The sequence below is a fragment of the Vipera ursinii genome, assembly GCF_947247035.1.
Source record: "Vipera ursinii genome assembly, chromosome: 4".
Lineage (NCBI taxonomy): Eukaryota > Metazoa > Chordata > Lepidosauria > Squamata > Viperidae > Vipera > Vipera ursinii.
The window spans coordinates 17,266,280-17,288,867 of record NC_139514.1 but is presented as its reverse complement, the minus strand read 5'-3'; the positions used below and the strand labels follow the sequence as shown (position 1 = coordinate 17,288,867).

General features: G+C 36.5%; 1 protein-coding gene across 3 annotated transcripts in view; it reads right to left on the bottom strand.

The window, feature by feature from the left end:
* Positions 1-22,588, bottom strand: part of GRIA4 (glutamate ionotropic receptor AMPA type subunit 4) — a gene marked incomplete at both ends in the record, with an annotated part of 276,963 nt that overhangs the window by 76,149 nt on the left and 178,226 nt on the right. For all 3 annotated transcript variants that reach the window (XM_083362410.1, XM_083362409.1, XM_083362411.1), the window contains 3 exons: positions 2,977-3,144; positions 4,367-4,525; positions 6,957-7,010. In XM_083362410.1, the coding sequence (XP_083218536.1) occupies positions 2,977-3,144; positions 4,367-4,525; positions 6,957-7,010 (381 nt within the window). The remainder of the gene's footprint in view (positions 1-2,976; positions 3,145-4,366; positions 4,526-6,956; positions 7,011-22,588) is intronic.

Sequence of the window (22,588 nt, the reverse complement as noted above, 5' to 3'; positions counted from 1 at the left end):
GTCCTGGAAATGTTTAAGTGAAGGATAGTCAGTGCACAGTCCATGGATTATATGTAGCCAATTCAATTTTTAAAATCACCTTCATAATGTCTCAGGATGAAAATTCAATAGCAAATTTCTGACACCATTCCTTAGCAGTTCCTGTATGTAAATAAAGGCTAAAGTGAAAAGTGCCAAATACCCAAATATTTGTTTTTTTTAACACAAGGGGATCACCATCTCATTGTTCTGCAGCACTCAGTTGTCTACAACAGGGGTCCCCAACCTCCGGTCTGTGGACCAGTACCAGGCCGCGGCATGCCAGCGACCGGTCCACACAAACAAGCAAAGCGCCATTCGCGGGGATGCAAGCAGCACACAAAACCACGCCCCCTCCGGTTCACGGAAAAACCTCTCTCCATGTAACCAGTCCCTGGTGCCCAAAAGGTTGGAGATCTCTGGTCTACAATATTTGACAATACAGTATTTGATTGCTGCATCATACTGCCCAACATTGTAAAACAGGAGGGACAAAAAAACAACACAAAAAATTTCTCAAGAAAATGAATTTTTTACAGTCTCTTCAGGTTTTTTTTTCTTTTTCTTGACCTAACCTATTCTAAGAAAGCCTAAAAAACCCTCAGTCTGGATTTGGAAATGTTTAAGTCTCTATATTCATCAGAATATGGAGATCTCTGTCAGTTGAAAAATTCCTCTGTTTTATTTAATTCTTAAATGATATACTAAGGCAGAAAAAATAGAGATTATTTAGAATTGTGAGTTATCACAAAAGTTAAACAGATCTTCAGGGTGGCAGAAATGCATTTGACATGCAGCACTGAAAACGATAAAATAATTATTCAATAAAAATATAAACCTGTCAATTTATTCTATCATTGTGATGTGAAATAATCTCATGTATGTTTTCTGCATTCATCTCTCTCAACAATAAATCATTTTTTACTCATAACTTTGGGAAAAAAATCCCTGGTTTCCATTCAACATGGAATGGATTAATATTGTCCACTCCAACAAAATGTTATCCTATCTTTTTATTTAAATTTATATTCCCTACTTCCTTGAGAAGTTCAAGGAGATATACAAATCAGTCCCATTCAGATTTTCTCTCATGAGAACTCCTCAAATAGGTTTGGGCTGAGAAAATATAACTGGAACAATCACACAGTGGATTACTATAGCTTAGAATGAATCTTCCAGAACTAACATTCTTTGCACTCCAGGAAATTTCATCTGAATGACGAATGCAAAATGAACTGGGGCAGCTGGAAGAACTGACCCTTTTGTCAAAATGAAAAAAGCAGCATTGATTCATTCATGAAAGGATTGGAGTTTGTGCTGCATTGTTGTTTTATCCATTGGAGCTGCCAGCCCCCCCCCATTTCATTCTGTTTGTATCAGTGGTGAAAATGTATTTATTTATTTTATTTATTAAATTTGTTTGCTACCTACCTCTGTTCAGGTTGCTTATCTCCTAGCTTTAAAAACACAGGAGATGAAAACAACAACAAAATGGCCCAACTGCTTTCCATAACAGGTCATGAATAGCTTTTGTTGCCAAATTTCCTTAGGTAGTTGCATATTTCAGAACATACACACATACACACACACACATTTATACAAGGCGAAGAAGAGCACCATTAGTCTGAGTTTCTTAAAAATTGTTAATGAACAACCTTGGTGTGTGACTGACCAAGAGATAACAATTGTCCTTGAACCCAAAATGTCTTTCAGCTGTTTATTTTCCATTTTCAATTGTGAATGTTCATTAACTCATTGGTCTAAGGGCAAATGATATAACAATTGAAAAAAAACTAAGTACTGTATATTATAGAATACATAAATACAGGTTGTCCTCAACTTATGACCTCAATTGAGCCCAAAATTTCTGGTGCTAAGTGAGACATTTGCTAAGTGAATTTTGCCCTATTTTATGACCTTGCCACAGTTGTTAAATGAATAACAATGCAGTTGTTAATTTAGTAATATGGTTGTTAAGTGACTCTGGCTTCCCCATTGACTTTGCTTGTCAGAAGGTCACAAAAGGCGATCACATGATCCTGCAATTGTCATAAATATGAGTCAGTTGCCAAACATGTGAAGATTGATCATGGGACCAGGGGGATACCGCAACAGTTGTGTGTAAAATTGTCATAATTCACTTTTTTCAGTGCCATTGTAACTTCAAAAGGTCAGTAAACGAAATATATCCATGTAATGCCACTGCTCCAAGAGCAGAACTAGCTCTCATCAGCTTCTGGGTAAAATTTAAGGTGTTGGTGGACACTTTTAAAGCCCTACATGGCATGGGACCCAATTACTTGCAACATTGCCTATCCCCAATTGTTTCTGCCCACTGTAGTAAATCTGGCAGGGTATTATCCTCCATGACCCCTTAGTGAAACAATGTTGGCTGGGGGGGGGAGAAAACCTCAGAAGCATGCTTTCTGTGTCCTATCACTTGTCTTATGGAACAGCCTCTTCCCCCCTGTTGTCTCAACCAAGTGATGGAGACCTGGCTTTTCCCACAGGCTCTGGGACCAGGATGTTGATGGAGCTGCACCAGGTCTTTGGTGGATGAATATGAATTTTATCATGGTTTCAACGTGGATTATTGTTTTAAATGATCTTTTATATTGCAATCATATTGTGTTTTAATTTTGTTCTCAAACCAGACTTCCTTCTAATATATAGACCAGACATGTCAAACTCGCAATGTCACGTGACATCATGTGATGTATCGGGAGTATTTTTCCATTGCTGGCAATGGGGTGGGTGCAGCTTCCCTGTGACGCATCCAGTCTGCGGGTCGGCAGTTTGAGTCCCCTGATATAGACAGTTAAATAAATTGATTTCATCCATTAATTCATTATAACACAGTAATACAATAACTGTTTGGCAGTTTAAATGTTTCTGATAATTTCCAACATAGCAGCTGCCACATAAATCAAGCAGATGTAAATCTTACAAGAACCACACCTGTTTCAGTGTTCTCTCCATGTCAATTCCTTGGCTCCATGGTGCAGCTGGATTTGCAAGACAATCCCCAGCATTTCCTCTTCGAGAAATATCTATTTTCTGCTTTCGAAGATTTCGGAAAGTCTCAGCCATCACAAGTACTCCGTCATAAGTCAGAGCAGAGGTATACTAATCAGATGAAAAAATTGTAAGTCAATTATTACAATTATGTTCAAAAATAAATCTATTAAACCTTTGATTCCTCAATTGACAAGCATTAGTTCAGCAAGCTGAGAAAGATTTCTTAGTAAACAAGGATTTATTTATTTTATTTTATTTTAATTCCATTTATATCCCGCCCTTCTCCGAAGACTCAGGGCGGCTTACAAGCTTAGCAGTAGGATGATAAGAACACCACATTAACATTAATAGGACATTAATATGAAGTTTAATTCTGTAGTTATGTTGCTTAAAAGGCTGCAAAAAGTTACTTCAGAAATTACAAAAGGACTAGAATAAAATGGAAAGTTGGACTTCCCATAAAATGTACTTTTGGTCAGATAAGATTGGATCTAAGAAGAAAGAGTCAATCTTTTCAAGAAGGCAAAGCCAATAATATGACTTTATGACCTGTCCGTGAAAGCAGAAAACCCCTCAAAGTTGCAATAGTTGATTTTGAACATAACAAAACTAATAGAAGTTGCATAACAACCAACTATGAATGGATAAAGTAAAAAATCAGAATAATTATAAAGAAATAAGATATTTGGGAATTCTTAATTAAATGGCCCATATGGAACAATATATACAATAGCAAAGCTCTTTTAAACTCAGTTCACTAATGAATATTAAATAAGTTTCACCATAACTGGAAAGAGTTGTTTCACTCAATCTCAAAAAGGACAACAGAGGGAATATCTGTAGTTCAGGGTTGAACTGTGGAGTCCTTGGTGCTCTCTAAACTAAGCCCTAAGCTTGGTTATTTGCTTGTAGACATTTCACTACCCACCTATGCAACATGATAATTTGTTTCTTATTCAACCTCCAAGTGAAGAATGAGATCATTCTGGATATGGAATGGAATGGAATGTATCAGTCCCTGTAACAAGCCTTAGAATGATTATCAAAGACATCCTTGACTAAACTCCATCACATCTACAAACAGAAGAACTAAGACTAATATTACCACCAAAATTATATTTATCTCAATTCTCTCAGCTTGGTCAACAGTGGGATAAAAGCACCAGGCTGGGGAAAAACAAAGTATGAAGATTAAGTAGAATGGGTAGGGGAACCTGATTAACACATAAAAGTCAACAGATCTTCACAATATTAGGCAATTACTTATGTTTGTATTAAGTCAAGTTATATGAAAGGTTACGGTATTTCAGATTTTAATGTAGAATAGAACCTTAGGAGGAGTTTCTGATCCTGGGTATTCTCTCTGGTCCAGTTTCTTCCACCGTTGCATGAGTTTAGAAACCATAGGTGTATTGAAGTCCATTAACTGAAACCCTGTGATGTTGGCTCCTCCGTGCATAAATCTCTCCAGGGAAATATCTTTGAATCCCTATGAGAAATAAATTTCCATCATATTGTATTTTAATACAGCATGTCATTAAAACTTTTTCACTGGTATTTAGTCATTACAACAGTTAAGTTAAAAAGTTATATTTTATTATTCAACTCTTTTAATCTGATCTTCAGGTGTGTTTAAAATGAATACAATTGTTCTATTTTCTAACACAACATAATGCATTTATTTATATATACCTTGTATAATTGTTCACTGATATAATTCTAGAGCTGGCTCCACACTGACTCATATTTAACACAGACTATTGAAAAATAACCAGTTTCATTGCTTCTATTTTTCCCTTAAAGGCATCCCTGAGGCCATGAGATCTTTCTTAGATCTCTCCTCTAAGGATGGAGAGAAAAGTTTGTATAGTATTCATATATTCTCGCATAATCACTGCAAAAACTTTTGGGGCATTTTTTCCCCTGATCTTGGAATTCTCAGGCTTGAAAATGGGACAAAATATGGTGTTCAGCCCTTGTCCCATACACTTGTCACAAACTGCCTAGTGTACATCAATTTCTTGCTGTAGGCTAGTATCCTGGTTTTAATGGGAGTGAAGCAAACTACCCGAAGGATGAAAAACAAATTGTTCGTTCTTGCTTAGTATGGACACAGAGATTTTGGCTCTGTCAGATACTCAATAATTGACTTTTTCCATTGCAAGCAGTCTCATTCCAGCCCAGCAGTATTGCAATTGCCAATACAAACACAAACATATAAAAATAAAATTATTATACTAGAACTACCTAATTAAGTATAAATACTTGAAAATGAGTTCACAGAGGAAAAAAAATAACAATGTACACCATATCTTACACTAATAGCTGCAGAAAATAATTACTAACCTTTTTTACAAACTTTTCTTTATTAATCTGATTTGCATAGACAAGTTAACATTGCATGAACAATGTCAACATTACTGCAAAGTATCTTATTATTTTTTTAGAAGCAGTATGATAAAGAGGAGAGAGAAACTTGCCCACAGCGAGATGCAATGATTTTGGCATCTATCAATAAATTGACAATAACTTTTTAATTCTTAGTATCACATTTAAAAATGCATCATATATAAAATATTAACATTGTCAGTAATTGGATCATTTCAAAATGTATTACTGATATTCTCGTTACTGATCACATCATTTTTATTTTACAATCATACATTATGTTGATATAGGGAGTAGTTCATCCATGTATAAAAGAAGCTTTAAAAATATAAAAGTGGATAAAAAATCAGAGAACAGGTTTTTTCATTAATTATTATGCAGATACGTTCTTGGGAAACTGTAGAATAGTATGTTTTCTAGTTATTTATTTCTATTTATTTATTTTCTATTTATTTATTTGTTTATTGTATCACCTTTATTTAATACTTATTTAGTTAAGTCAGCTTGAGAATAAGTTCAATGATTTACTTTTTATTGCTTTCATTTAACTTCTAAATTTTTGAAATTTGGTTTCTTAAAATGAAATATGGTATATAAATTACATATATAACTGTAGCAACTAATTGTAAAATATTCACGTTTGCTTTTTGCAGGAAAAGTTGCCATTTCTGTAAAGAAATAGAAAGATTGTTTCCCCCTTTTCTCTTATCTGTTATGGGATGCTATATTTTGTTATGGTAGATCAGGACAGTTTATTGTTATAATTAAAATTAATGGGATTGCACTTGTGTAACATTTATACAGATATATTCAAGGTGGTATATAATTTACATAAAACCTAGTAGATGTTATATCAACAAACACATATTCATTCATTCATTCATTCAGAGAACTCATTGTCAATCGCTGGGGAAATCAGGAGTTTCAGGCAGTTCGAATGAGTATAAAGATTTATTGCAAGCTTAAGCTCTACAAGAATCTGAGCTACTAGGGGCCAAGGGAAATAAGTGGGAATTAAGAAGGCATGGAAGGTGATCTCTTGTGGATGCTCAGGGACTCATGACTGAAGATGCATCCCTCGGGCTCAACCTGGTCATCTCCTACACTCATATCAAAATCAGCAGGAGAGTTGATGGACCAGTATAATGCAAATCCTGTTCCTTTTGAACATGGACTATGCAGGTACAAAGGGAGGAGGGTGTGGAAATTGCATCACAACACTCTTTGCTATCTTGCGTATCTCCACCATCATCACTAGATGGAAGGATTGTGTTGCATGGCCTTTCCTTGAGATATGCTCACACGGACTAGTGATAAAGAGACAAGTTTCAGGGAGGAAAGCTAAACAGAAACAAATCAAAACATGGTTTTAATGTATTAGCGCTACATCACATGAAGCCAGGAATTTCAGCTCAAAATTAACTATGAGTTTTCAATTTTCATCACTGAATCAACACCAGATTTTCCTTTTCTGTGGTTAATTACCATTTAACTAGCTTGGTATGAAATTAACTATAAAAAGGGATTCTTACCAGATTTGCAAGAATGTAATGGTAGCCTTTTACATGTTTTCCAACACTCACAATCTGTAGAAAAATAGGGTAGAAAAGAGAAAGCAATGAATGGTATACTATTCAAAGGAATAGTTATTATATTACTTATAATATGTTGACATTATTGTACACCTTCATCAAAGATAGTTTAAACATTTGAATGCTTAAATAATGGATATGAAAATATGAGAATACGCACTTGGCTTTTTAAACTACCTTGTCTCTCTCTCTCTCTCATACCCACAACCACACAGAGAGAGAGAGAGATTGGGAAAATGCTGTTGGTATATCCCCTAACTTCAACAAAGCATTCAACAGAGTGCCTCATTAATAAAATTATAAGTTGCAGGGTAGATGATAAAAAGATGGATATATTTGGCTAAATGGTCTCTCCCAGTCTTGAGTACTGAAGACTGGTTTCACATCTGCCTAGAAAGCAATATCAAATGAGATGGAATGAGGCTTAGTCCCAGGCCTTGTGTTGATCAACGTTCTTATAGATAATGGGGCTGAGGAGTGGCTAACACTTTAGAACAGAGGTCCCCAACCTTTTGGGCATCAGGGACCAGTTATGTGGAGAGAGGTTTTTCTCTGAGGGGGTGTGGTCTTGTGTGCTGCCTTCATCCAGCAGATGGGGTTTTGCTTGTTTGTGCAGCCAGTTGCTGGCACCATAAATTCATGGACTGGGGGTTGGGGATCCCTGCTTTAGAGGACAAAGGAAAGATTCAATCCGAGTAATGGAGCAATTGACTAAAATGAACAGGACAGAGTGCAACATCGAGAAATGCATTTCTCCTGTATCTGGGAGAAAACAAAAGTCAAAAATAAAGGATGTGGAGACCTGATAATGGGATATAGACAGAGGACCTGAATATTTAATACAAAACAAGTTGAACAGGAGCAATAGTGAAATAGTTTAAAAGTTAAATGCTATTTTCAGTTTCATTAAGTGACACATACAATCCATATCAGGGGAAATAGCAATAGCACTTCACAGTTATATACCACTTCACAGTGGTGAAGTGCTTTACACCCTTCTCTAAACAGAGTCAGCATATTGCCCCCAACAATCTGGCTCCTCATTTTACTGACCTCAGAAGGATGGAAAGCTGAGAATTGAACTGCCAAACTGCAGGCAGCCAGCACTCAGCAGAAGTAGCCTGCAGTACTGCATTCTAACCACTGCGCCACCCACGGCTCTTTAGGAAGCAATTATCCTATTTAACTCTGCATTAATCAGGCCTCACTTAGAATATTGCATCCATTTCTATACATTATTGTCCTAGAGCAAGGTCAAAGGAGAGCTACCAAGATGGTGAGTGGACTGGAAATCAAGTCTTGTAAGGAACGGTCAGAGGAATTGGGTAAATTTAGCTTGCCAAATGGAAGGTTGAGGGAAGATAAAACAATAATCTCCAATCATCTAAAGGCTTGTCAGATGGAGAAGTGCTTCTATACTGTTGTGGAAGGACAGGGACAGAACCAATGGACTGAAGGGCAGAGAAGTAAAATCAGGTTACATATTTTCAAGAATAATATCAGAATATTTCTTACATGGAAGCCTTATGAATTGGTATATTCTCATTCACTGGAAATCTTCAAACAGAGGCTGGATAATCTCTTGTCAAAAGATTTTAACGTATCTTGCACTAAGCAGATAACTGAAGTACATTATGACCTTTGGATCACTTTGAGTTCTGTGATTCTGTAATTCAGTGAATTTAAAAAATCCCCACAAATAGGGGGCTGATAAAACTGCAGACAACCACTAGATAGTAAAAACAAATTAGAGTTCTCTATCTCTGTGCTGCCATGTGGCAGCTGTACAACACTTTGCAGATCAAGAGTTGGTAGTCATATTCCCCACGCTCTTTGAGAAGAAGCAGAATTTACAGTGTAAATCTTGCAATGGAAAGGAAATTGAATTGAATGATTTGGCTTTTCCTTTCTAATAAATTCCATCATTTACTTTTTAAAAGGCTTCTTTTAAAAAGATATTGGTGGTAGACTGCCCTGAGGGTGTATGTTTTTATAACGATGTATGCATCTTTTAAATACAGAAGCAAATCAAGATGAATATCTCTTTAAGTCAAGTGTTCATATCTTGCTCAAAATAGTGCGTTCCCTTGGTAGTGTGAAACATTTTTCTCATTTAACTTTGCCTCTTTGCCCGTGTTTAAGATAAACTTTTTCTGAAAGCTACAGCTCCTCGTAATAAATAATGATTATGATATGGAGAGGTCTGTGATAGAATTCTGTAACAAGCCAGAGATGAGAAGGAAAAATAGCATGGGTTTCTCCATCTTCTGCGGTGATGCTTACATAGTATGATAATGAAATGTTAGCAGCCCCAAAATGTAGCTCAGAAAAATCTAGCAACATAATTCCTGACACTGTTAAATGTAAAGTAGTGCGGAAGGGTCTAACAAATTAAAAAAAAATGGGACTGAAGTGCCAATATTGCAGCAAAAAAGACCCAGCAATATAAATTTCTAAGAGATGAAATTTCTATGCATCACCTGAAGCAAGGATAAATCTCCCACAAAACCATCCATAAAATATTTTAAGAGTCTCTAAGCAGGGAAGAAGAAGAAAAAAGATGATTTTTCCAAGCACTGGCAAATGTTCAGTACAGCTGCAGTAGCACTGAAGTGTGTCTTTAGAAAAATAATTTGTGATAGAACGGGTTCTAGAGATTCTATGAGTAGAAGGAAATCAGCAGGGCATGCCACATTGGACGATGCGCAGTTTGTATCAAATGTAGAAGCACAACAAAGAATTACAACTATCACAAAAACATGGAGTTATGCAGAGTATATGAAAAATGTATCAGAAAACACAAAGAAAATTTTTCCCATGATATTGTGCTCTTTTTGATTTCTGCTTTTCACAACCCAGTTCTAAGAAAAGTGTTCCTACATTCACTTCGAGATTCTGTAACCTCCTGCCAAGATTTAAATATCTGAACAATCTATCCTGATTATCTGTCTCTACAAGTGGACACCTAAAGTAGGAATTGGTACCAAAAACCAGTACTTCTGTCTTGATCTTGGTGCACTATCGGAGATAGATCGTAAATATCATTTAGAGAAGATCAGTCACAATAGAGCTGGAGGGGACCTTGGAGGTCTTCTATTCCAACCCCCTGCTCAAGCAGGAGATCCTGTACCATTTCAGACAAGTGGCTGTCCAGTCTCTTCTTAAAAACCTGCAGTGATGAAGCACTCACAACTTCTGAAGGCAAGCTGTTCCAATGATTAATTGTCCTCACTGTTAGGAAGTTTCTCCTTAATTCCAGGTTGCTTTTCTCCTTATTTCCCACCTGTTGTTTCTTGTTTTGCCTTCTGGTGCTTTGGAAAATAAATTGACCCCCTTTTCTTTGTGGTAGCCCCTCAAATGCTGAAATACTGCTATCATGTCCCCCTAAAGTCCTTCTTTTCTCTAGACTGGCCATACCCAAGTCCTGCAACTGTTCTTCATATGTTTTAGTCTCCAGGCATTTAATCATCTTAGTTGCTCTTCTCTGCAAATTTTCCAAAGTCTCAACATCTTTTTTGTAATGTGGTGACCAAATCTGGATGTAGTATTCCAGACGTGGCCTTACTAAGGTTTTTTTAAAGTGGTACTAATACTTCATGTGATTCACGTGATCAAGAACAACTTTTTTAAAATTTAAAACACTGCAATAATTCCTACTGTAAATGATTGTTACAAACACAACAGATTAACAAAGTTGGCCAATATTTTCAACATCATCATTCTGCCAATGGTAGTGATAGTGATGGAGGTGGGAAGGTGGAAATATGGGAGTAACAGTTTTGAAATCTGAATTAAGAGTTATGTCTTCAAAATTCATAGCTTTTTCTCTTAATCACTGTACCTCTCTGGCATTTCAATCAATAGCAAACTGGTATATTAGTATTCATAACATGTCAGAATAATTTATTTCTTATTGTCAATAGTTGAATAAACTATTAAGAATTCTGTGAGGCTACACAGGACCAACACAGGCAGATGTTCATCTCTTAAGCTCATTAAAGATAACCTTCACCCTAAAACCTTTTTCACTCCAATGCAGAGGCATTCTTTTTCTGACATACATGTCACAACTTTCTGTGTAAGTTGCTCTTACACAATTTTTTTAATCTTCCTAGCTACCTTTCTAACCCCCCATCTCCTCCACTACGGTGCAAAAAATGAGAAAGTAAGTGAATTTTTAATATTAACATTGAAAATGGTTGTTGTTGTTAGTTGCGAAGTCGTGTCCGACCCATCGCGACCCAATGAACAACGTTCCTCCAGGCTTTGCTGTCCTCTACCATCTTCTGGAGTCCATTTAAGCTCACGCCTACTCCCTGAAATCAATATGGGCTAAAATGGGAATACATAAATAAATGGCCAACTCCTAATCAGTGGTGGGATTCAAATATGTGAACAACTAGTTTTCTGTGTGGATGCCACTTCTGGAAGTCCATTCTGGGCTGGGGCAGCAAAAAATTAGCTACTGGTTCTGCCGAAGTGGTGCGAACTGGCTGAATTCCACCACTGCTCCTAAGTCATCAACTCTTCTTTGCAGCCATGCTCAGAATTTTATTTCCAAAGTTGGTGTCTTTTATCTCCCTCCTTATCTAGTCATTGTAGGCAGCAAAGGCTGGGATTGGTTTTTATGAAGTGGTGTTAAGCTGACCAGCAGGACTGGCTGAAACTCTACTTATTCACCCAGTTTTCTTTGGACAAATGTACTTTAGTAAAGCATTTCCTAACCTAATTTTTGGCAAGTGAATTAGGGAAGAAGAGATAATCTTTATAAAAATTTGTCTTATAGAAAGAACACAAATGCAAATCTGCACAATAAAGTTTTCAATAAAAAATCTGTTTCTTAATAGAAATATTTTAATTTAGGGAGACGTTTTTAAAATCCACAGTAAGGGATCAAAGGGATCAATCTACATATCTCAATATTAACTTCTACTTACATTTTTCAATGCAAAATGAGTGAATAACATTTCCATTATGCCCTTGCAAATGTAGTTGAAACAAAAGGTCACCTAGGTAATTGCTGATAATTCTGTGTGTAGATAAATTGAGGCAGAAAGGTAGGGATTAATTCCTAGGTGTTAGCAAATTATTTATGGAAATGACTTACAAAGGAATAAGTATTCTGAAGGATCAGAAGACCACATTCTAGGAGAACAGATTTACAGGACAATTAACTTTAGTTTGATGAGCTTTGGAAATGGATCTGAAAACAGTGATTTTCTGCCAGGAAATCGAGAAATTGAACAACAGATGGGCATAAATTCTCAGCTGAGTAGCTGAGAATGCATCTTCTTAAACATGGCAAAAGTTTCACAGGGTAACATAATGGTTTAAAATGGAGAGATTTTTTGATGATGAAATCAGTTTCTGGATGGAATAAGCAAGGATAAATTGCACTTACAAGAAAGTTCTGATTTTTCTGAATGTGTTTCTAGCTTTTCAAAGAAACTGCACTTTCAAATGTGTTTTTTCCCCAGGGAGATACAAAAACCTTTGCTTGGGAAAATTGGAACAAAACGGACTGTCCTAAGGCTTGGATCAATGAACCCTATTACTATGTTTTATCACAGGGCAATGAAAAAGCCAGTGGAATTGCTTTGTTTAGCAACAGGATGACATATTCAACCATCAGGCTCTAGAGATATTGCTGTCTGAAGTATATAGCAGCAATATAAAACTGGGCTTAAAATGTTTCAGGCCTAATGTACAGTCTGAAGCAGACAAAGTCAGAAATAAGGACTTTGAGGTGCTTTTCCAAAAGGCAACAGAACTTTGTTTTTTCCTTGAGGAAGACATTTTGCTTCTCCCCCCAAAACCTTTTCAGTTCTGACTAAATGGTGGTGGTGGAGAATGGAAGGATTAATATTCTTTTTATAAATCCTTCCATTCTCTCCCCTCCCACCATTCATTCAGAAATGAAGAACCTTCTTGGATGAGAAGTGAAACATCTTTGGAAACAGAACAGAACAGAACAGAACAGAACAGAACAGAACAGAATAGAATAGAATAGAATAGAATTCCTTATTGGCCAAGTGTGTTTGGACATACAAGGAATTTATCTCTGGTGCATAAGCTCTCAGTGTACATACAAGCAACAAGAGATAAATCATGATCATAATCATAAAATACATTCATCATAAATCATAAGATAGTCATAGGATACTAAATAAGCAATCAACATAAATCATACTAAGATACTAAATAAAACAATTAATATAAACTGTAATCTAAAAGCAACAAAGTCATAAGAAGATAAGGTAATAGGTAACAGGAAAGATGAGAAGGATAATAGTAATACAGCCCTACTAGGAAGTTTGATAGTGTTGTGGCAATTAGTTGTTTAGCAGAGTAATGGCATGCAGGGGAAAAACTGTCTAGTTGTTTTGGCGTGCAATGCCCTATAGTGTCATCTTGAGGGAAGAAGTTGAAACAGTTTATGTCCAGGATGTGAGGGGTCTGTAGATATTTTCACAGCCCTCTTTCTGGCTTGTGCAGTATACAAGTCCACAATGGAAGGCAGGCTGGTAGCAAATAATAATAATAATAATAATTCTGAAGTTCTAACTATCCGTTGAAGCCTGTGTCTGCCTTGTTTGGTTGCAGTGCCAAACCAGACAGTTATAGAGGTGCAAATGACAGACTCCATAATTCCTTCGTAGAAGTGTATCAGCAGCATTGGTATTACAACAACAGATGAAAATTTTGTAAAACAAATTAAAGATCAAAGTCAAGCGCATATAAGAAGGATATTGATAGAAATAGATTCAGAAACGGAACTTGTGAAAGATTGTATGATGAAATGGGCCCAGAATATTCAAGAGCCAATAATGATGGATGTTTGGGAAAAAATTTGGGTCAGAAATGTAAAATTTACTCAGGGTCAAAATTTAAGAGAGAATTTTTATAAAGTGTTTTATAGGTGGCACTTAGATCTTAAAAAAATAGCATGTATGTATCCAAATTATCAGCCTAAATGCTGGAGGTGTGGTTGTGAGGATGCAACCTATTATCATATGTGGTGGACTTGTAAAAAAGTTAAAGTTTTTTGGATTAAAATTTGGTGGAATATGCAGAAGATATTTAAGAAAAAGATAAGGTTTACCCCACAGTTATTTTTATTGGGTATTATTACTGATTGTACAGTTATAGAAACTAAATTGATGTTGAATTTAATAACGGCAGCAAGACTTTTGGTTTCGCAATATTGGAAGAAGGAGGAACTGCCTACTATAGAAGAGTGGACTTTAAAAGTTTCAAACTTGGCAGAAATGGCAAAAATTCCAGCATACCTGAAAGAACAATCACAACAGAGATATATTTCGGAATGGAGAAGATGGATTGAATATATTCAGAACAAATATGGGACTAAAAAATTACACCTAGCATATGAATGAATATTAGAATTATAAGATGTACTATTATTTATCTATGTATAAGGGGAGTTAAAGTGCGATAGGATTTAAAGTGTATTCATAGTTGGTTACCATATTTTAGTTTAAGCTTGTTAGAGGCAATACCCTGCTTTCAGCTCTGGGAAGTCGGTGGGGGAGGGGGGGATGGAGTATACTTAAAATGTACTGTAAAACTTTTCAATAAAAAAAGTGTATCAGCAGCTATTTGGGCAGCCTGAGCTTTCTGAGTTGGCCCAGGAAGAATCTGCTTTGTTGTGCTTTTTTGATGACATTTTTGACATTAGGTGTCCATTTTAAGTCTTGAGATATTATAGAACCTAGAAACTTGAAGGTCTCCACAGTTCATACTGTATTGTCTAGTATTGCAAGAGGTGGTAGAACAGGAGGGATTCTCCTAAAATCTACTTTTATTTCTACAGTTTTGAGTGTGTTCAGTTCAAGATTGTTCCAACTGCACCACAAAGCTAGTCCAGTTGTCTTTTGAAAAAGCACCTTTGAGATAATCATGGCCTGAAATGGCTGAGAATCTCCATAAACACGAGGAGTCTGAGACTAAGCAACTCTGTTATCAAAATACTGTGCAGATGCTTTCAAAAGTCAAGGCTAAGACCCAGGCAGTAAAATCTCAGTTGCCAAGTAGTTTGGAGGAACTGATAATAGATTTAAATCCCAGAGCTGACATTTAAACTGGTGAGATTCTGCCACAGCTGATCCTCACTGTTGTAAGAGTTCTTTTCATGCCTTCAGTAAAAGCAACTTATTTGTGTGAGCTTTGTCCTTGAATCTTCTGCAGTTAAACTCATGTGTGTACTTGCATTCCTAGAGAGAGATTTATTGTCAAGCTCAGGGTGAAGCTCTAAATAGCAAGATCAGTTAGCCCTTACTCTCATCCTTGAGGGAGGAGAAAACACACTCAGGATTGCATGATTAAAATCATAGTGACATCGTGACCTCATGTAAATCATGTATTACTGTATTACTCTCCAATGCTGAAAAAGTATCCTGAGATATAGAATGGCCATTTCAAATATTCGGAAATCAGAAAATTTCCCTGTATCGTGGAGTTTAGTCCCAAGCTTAAAATAAAATAAGGAATGGTTGGTTATAGTGCAATATTTTTGCCAAAGAGGATGTACTTTTTGAGTCTATTATAGAGGGTGTTTCTGTGCTAATGAACTTTCATGCTGTCAAATGCAAAAAAACTATTTCTTCGTTTAGCAGGTTTTGCAGGAAAGTTACCAAATGCAACAACTGTCCATGTACTTTAAAGACAGTGTTACTATGCTACTGAGTTTTGAATGCATGTTGCCAAATGTAATTTTTTTCCTTCCAATTTTCTAGTTCTAACAGGCTTTTTTTTTTAAAAAAAAGGGGGGGACACATTTTTCCCCCTTTTTATTAGTATTATATTAAAACATAATACTAAATAATAAGGAAGCTAATAAGAACAATATAGAACATCAAAGCTCTTAAAAAATAAAATGGATGAAGGTTTATGGTTGCAAAAGTAGAGTTTACAAGTGAGTAGCACAAAGCTTGAAATAAGTGAAATTGTTAAATGCCCTAAGTTCTTTAAAAATATGTCATTGGCAGTAGACTTGAGAAAAAGAAACTGTGCTGAAGATGAAAGAAACAGTTACTAAATAAAGAAGTTTGAGATTGATTTAATAGTTTACATTCTTTCCTTAGAATCACAGAGTTGAAAACTATAATAATAATTAAGGAGGTGGACGCTAAAATATACGGAAGAACGGTTACCGGAATTGGGTATGTCTAGTTCAGGGGTAGGCAACCTCGGCTCTTTTATGACTCATGGACTTCAACTCCCAGAATTCCTGAGTCAGCTGTGACTCAGGAATTCTGGGAGTTGAAGTCCATGAGTCATAAAAGAGCCGAGGTTGCCTACCCCTGGTCTAGTTCAATGAAAAGAAGGACTAGGAGAGACATGATAGCAGTGTTCCAATATTTGAGGGGCTCTTATAAAGGGATGCGGTGGCTCAGTGAGTTAGGACGCTGAGCTTGTCGATCAGAAGGTCGGCAGTTTGGCGGGTCAAATCTCAAGTGCCGCGTAGCAGAGTGAGCACCTGTTACTCATCCCAGCTTCTGCCAACCTAGCAGTTCGAAAGCACGTAAAAATGCAAGTAGAAAAATAGGGACCACTACGGTGGGAAGGTAACAGCGTTCCGTGCGCCTTTGGCGTCTAGTCATGCCAGCCACATGACCACGGAGATGTCCTCGGACAAGCGCTGGCTCTTCGGCTTTGAAACGGAGATGAGCACCGGCCCCTAGAGTTGGAAATGACTAGTACGCATGTGCGGGGGAACCTTTACCTTTACCTTTACCTTTATAAAGACAAGGGGGTCAAACTATTTTCCAAAGCACCAAAAAGCAAGACGAGAAACAACAGATGGAAACTAACCAAGGAGAGAAACAACCTAGAACCAAGGAGAAAGCAATCAACCAGCTTGCCTTCAGAACCTATCTGAAAAGGCATAGGGTCTCCTGCTTGAGCAGGGGGTTGTACTAGAAGATCTCTGAGGTCCCTTTCAACTTTATTACTCTGTGTTGTATGTTCCATCTTCATGGTCAGCTATTCCAACTTCCTGCTCAAATGGGTGTCCAGAAGGCTTTAGCCTTTGTCAGTTCATAAGGCAACCTACTTCATTTGCTGACACCAATTACTGCCAGGAAAAACATTGTGCTATCTAGCCCGAATCCACTTCCTGAAATTTCAGACCTGTCCTACAAGATTACTAAGAATAAAAGCATTCCTCCCACTAAATGATCACACTTCCATCTCTATATACAGATAGGCAGTGAAGTCACAAAAATAAAAAACATTGAAATAATGATGTGAAATTGAGACAATTTAAGCAACTCTGTATTCAGGCCATAAATAACCATGTTTGGCAGTTAGTTAACTGGGGAAAGTCTGAATTAACTAACAAGCTGTAGTGAAATTATTAAACCATCATGTTTCCCTGTTAAAATCTGTGTGATCATCATTCAAATACTATATAAAGAAATAGCTGAACAATTTAATGAGAATACTTTTTTTAAAAAAAAATATTTAAACCTGGTCAAGGTCTGCAGAGTATCTATTTCTCTTTAATTTGTCTAGATACATGAAATAACATTTGTGGCTCACAACACATTAAAGCAAATAATACTAAAATAATAAAATAAAATAAAATAGTTTCCCACACTGACATAATGTCTATTTGTGCATTATAGTTTCTGCTTCATTTAAAAATACTCCACATAAACTCTATTTTTCAGATTATTCACATATTCATTAACTCTGAAGGCAATTATGATGGTACATTTTTTTAAAAAAGAAAACCAGCTGAAATCTCCAGCTCACAACATATTTTAATGAGGCAAAAAGCTCAGTATCTTGTTTAAAAACTAGCAGCATAATAAAATAATTGGCAATACCACTAGATGGCACTCCTTTGCTGCAAGTCACAACTGGTACAACAAACTTTGTCTTTAGATCTTTAACAAAAAATGAAATCCATCTCCTTTTCCAATCAATAAGTATGGGATATACATTATTCATGACCTTGGGAATTAATTTAAGGTCTTTTAAATGAAGCATGAATCCTGAGGTTGTATCAGTACACCTCCTGATTGGTGGGATAGGAGATAGGCAACCTATGTTGATTTGCAGAGTCTTCTCAATTGGAGATTAATGGCATGATTTAAAATTGGATTTCCATTGCACTATGTTAGTATTGGACAAAATATGCCAAAACTGCCTTAGCAGAGAATGTTGCATGTGGCAGAAGGTAGGACTGAGTTTGGTAACCAACTGTGGTATCTGTGGTATCTGTGGTATCCAAAGCAGAACATTCAGACTCAGTCACAATTTTGTTCCATACAGTATTAACCTTGTGAACTCTCAAGCTTCCTCCTTCTGTTATGTATTCAAGATGGACAGTGATTAATATTTATATGTTACTTATATGTAAGGATGTAGGTCTATATATATGTTGTATATAGTATGTTTAAATATGTGTTATGTATGTGTACACTTTGAGAGAAAGCAACTAAATTTCATTTTTAAAGTGTGCCATTGCGCCCACAGTAAAAATGACAATAAAGGTTATCTATCTATCTATCTATCTATCTATCTATCTATCTATCTATCTATCTATCTATCTTTTACATTTTACTAAAACATAGTTCTGGTTGACCATAATGTCACACATCTGCTGACATCATGGCATATGGAAGATAGCAACTTGATGAAATAACAACAGCAACAACAACAACAACAACAACAGCAACAACAACAACAATTATTAATAATAATAATAATAATAATAATAATAATAATAATAATAATAATAATAATAATAATAATAATAAAGTTGGAAGGGACCTTGGAGGTCATCTAGTCCAACCCCCTGCTCGGGCAGGAAACCCTATACCATTTCAGACAAATGGCTGTCCAGTCTCTTCTTAAAAACTTCCAGTGTTGGACCATTCACCACTTTTGGAGGCAAGCGTCCACAAGTTACAGTAAAAAATGTCAAGATGGCAGTTATTAGGGTATGATTGACACTCTACTCATTTTTAATATGTATTACACATAAGACCTCCCCTAATAATTAAGATGTGAAAATGATGAACATCATTTAATGAGAGAGAGAGAGAGAGAGAGAGAGAGAGAGAGAGAGAGAGAGAGAGAGAGAGAGAGAGAGAGAGATGGTGAAACTAAGAGAAAGAAGAAAAAACAGAAATGAATGAAATTAGTCTGACATTGGAGAGTGATTCTGGTGCAGGTAAGGTATATGTTCAATTATGAATGAACTATAGGGGATCCTCAACTTAGTGACCATTTGAAGTTATGATGGACTCCCTGGGATTACATATAATCTGTTGTGGAAATTCTGATGCACCCCACCATATTACCATGCTCAGCAACTGGTCCACATTTATGGCCTTTTGCAGTGTCCCACACTCATGTGACCACATTTTATGACTGTTTTTGTTGAAAACTGGCATTTACTTCCTGGTTTTGGCAAGACTAGCCCATAGCAAAAAATTGGTTTGCTTAATGACTGCAGGTTTTGCTTAATGACTGCTACAAAAAAGATTGTAAAATTGGGCTGATCACATGGGTGACCTGTTTTATGCCCATCACGACTTACGACTATAATGGGCAATCTCCATTATGGTCGTAAGTCAAGGACTATCTGTAAAATGCATACCAGAAACAGGCATGGGCAAAATCCAGCAATTGTCTAAAGTACTCAGGATATTTTGTCTTTCCCTCTGTGTCATATCAAATTTTCTTTAAACCTCAATAGTCTGGAGATGGTTTGGTCAGATAAGAAAACATGCCTGTATGAGAATAATTGCTGCAAAGAGGAAGAGAGAGAAATTCTCTGTAATGTGCAGACAGAAAAAGATGGCGGCAAAGTTTCTAGGCTGAGCATAGAACATTTCATACTAGAAGAAAAAAAGAGAGAAAAAATCTCTTATAGCAAGAGAGTGAATGGGATTAAAAGTAAAAGTGACAAAATGATTTATGATGAACCTGAAGAAAGGGCAAGCTGGATGGAGAATTTTAGAGATCTGCATGGGAATGATCATGGTATATCAAAGAGTGGAACTGAAATGAATCCTATTAATTTTAGTGTCCAAAAAGAATGTATATAAAAGGATTTACAAATGCTTTGAGAATATTGAAAAAGGATAAGACTGCAAGTGTAGATAATGTAACTGGACAAATGTTAAAATATGAATATGGTTCACTTATGAAGTGACTAAATGACTTATTTAACATGTGCCTCATAAAGATGGTATCTCTGGCTGGTGACTGCCATTATCCCCAAACAAAGAAAAAGGTAGCAACTGTGAATGCAACAGCTAGAGATGAATTAATTTCTTGAGGCAGAATTTTAAGTGAAAGGATTTAAGAGGGGACAGCAGAATGGCTTTATGCCAGGTAGGGCTGTATAAATGTGTGAACATGAGAAAAGAAGTTAAGGAACCAGTTAGGTCTAACAATTAAGGCACAAGGCTGGAAAGTGGGAGACTGTGAGTTCTACTTCTTAACCATGAAAAACTGGCTGGGTGACCTGGGGCCAGTCAATCTCTCTCAGCCCAACCCTCCTCACAGGGTTGCTGGTATGGGGAAAACAGGAGGAAGAAGGTGTGTTGAATATGTTGACCATCTTATTCATAAAAACAAATAAAGGCAGGATACAAATAAATATATAAATAAAAATAAATAATTGTATATCTACTGATTTAGAGAAAGTGCATGATAAAGTGAGGAGACTTGAATTACAGGATGATTTATATGAATATAAATAATTGAAGTTATTTATAGTCATATCAAAGTTATGCTGAACTTAATGGATGTACTGTGTTTCCCCGAAAGTAAGGCCTACCCTGAAATTAAGCCCTAGCTTGATTTTGGGGGTGGGCCTAATATAAGCCCTACCCCAAAAATAAGCCCTAGTTTTGGGGCGAGGTGCATGCCTAAAAATCAAGCTAGGGTAGGAGTGGGGGTGATGGCGCTGCCCCATGCGCCCCACACCACTTACCAGACCTCCCATGAACCGTCATCTGCCTCTCCTCGCTGGCCCACTTCTTCTGCAGCCTCCCCCCAGCCTGCATTTCGCAGCCAGAGGCCTTTCCGAAAGCTCTCTACAAGCTGAGAACCAAGCTATGGAGTTCCATTCTCAGCTGCAGAATGAAGCTGCTCCTTTGGTCGCAGAAGAAGCAGGCCGGCTAGGAGGCTGCAGGGCTGTTGGTGCTGCTGCTGCGAGGTGAGTAGAAAATAACCCCCCCTCAAAAAAAAAAAGACCTAGTGCCTCTTTTGGAGGCAAAAAAATAAAATAAAAAATAAGACCGGTCTTTATTTTCAGGGAAACATGGTAAAGTATTCAAACAAATACAGTTTAAATATTAAATGACAGTTTATAAAAAGGTTTATGGAGGCAAGGATGACTTGCAAGTATATGAAAGCACGTGAATGGTTTGGTATAAAATAAATGTAGCAGTGTTTCCTTTTATATTTCCTTATCTTATGATTTGCTTCCTTTGATTTACTATTTCTTATTCCTTTTCTGCTTTGTGCGAACTTTTGTAATGTTGCTGACCAGGGAAGAGAATTGTGTGATGGACATGTATGGTTACTAAGCATACATGAAAAGACAGTGAAAACTACAAAGCTATTGGCCTTCTTAATTTGCTTATAGGAATAAAGAGACTGTAAATATCCAGAATGCTTGATATGAAATCAAACTGATAGTTAAGATGACAGCCTGTGCTGTGCTGAATGTTCCTTCCCTTTTACCCCATCTGAAAAGGGGATAACACTGCAATCCTATGTTAGTATAATTAGCCTTCCTGAATTTGATGGGACTTACTCCTAGGTAAAAGTATTGATCAATAAAGGAAATAAATGGAGAAGCAAAACTGAAGGGCACCATCATCCATTTGAAGTATGAATGAGAGTCATATTTATCTATTTCTCATTTTTTAAAAACTCATTAGAAATGTCACTTTGGTTTAGTAAGTAGCTTGGAACTGTTTTACTGCATTTGGTATACTTACAGAGCGCAGTAACTTATTAAAAGCCGTAATTAGGGATTGATTACTAAAATGGCAAGTGAGAATAAATGTGAATAAATGATGAAAAATGAAGCCAAGGGAATTCTAAGAAAATATACGTGATGTTTGAGTCTGAATTAGCTGTGATTACTGAGGAAATGGATTTAGGGAAGAACATAGATGAACACTTACTGAAAATGTCAACTCAATGAAAAAGGCAGTGTTAGGAACTGCCAGGAAGAGCCTGAAATTAAACTTGCCACTCATAATGTTTTTATAGAAATGAATTTTCTATAAGATTATCATCAGGCTGTACCATTCTTCAGATTTAAGGGGAGAAGGTGTTTCAAAGCACTGGCAGCCCCTTAAGATAATCCATCTGGATTAAAGATGCAGCTGTTTTAAAGAGGTTCTGACAGTTTCTACATACTAATCCTATTTGCCTGGAAGCAAATTTTTCACCTTCAAAGGCCAAGTCTCAAGCCCTAGAATATTCTACTTGTATTTCAAAAAGATTGTCATACCAGCACAAATGCTACATAAAATGTGAAGATAATAAAAAATATGGCTTGAAATAGTTTGCTT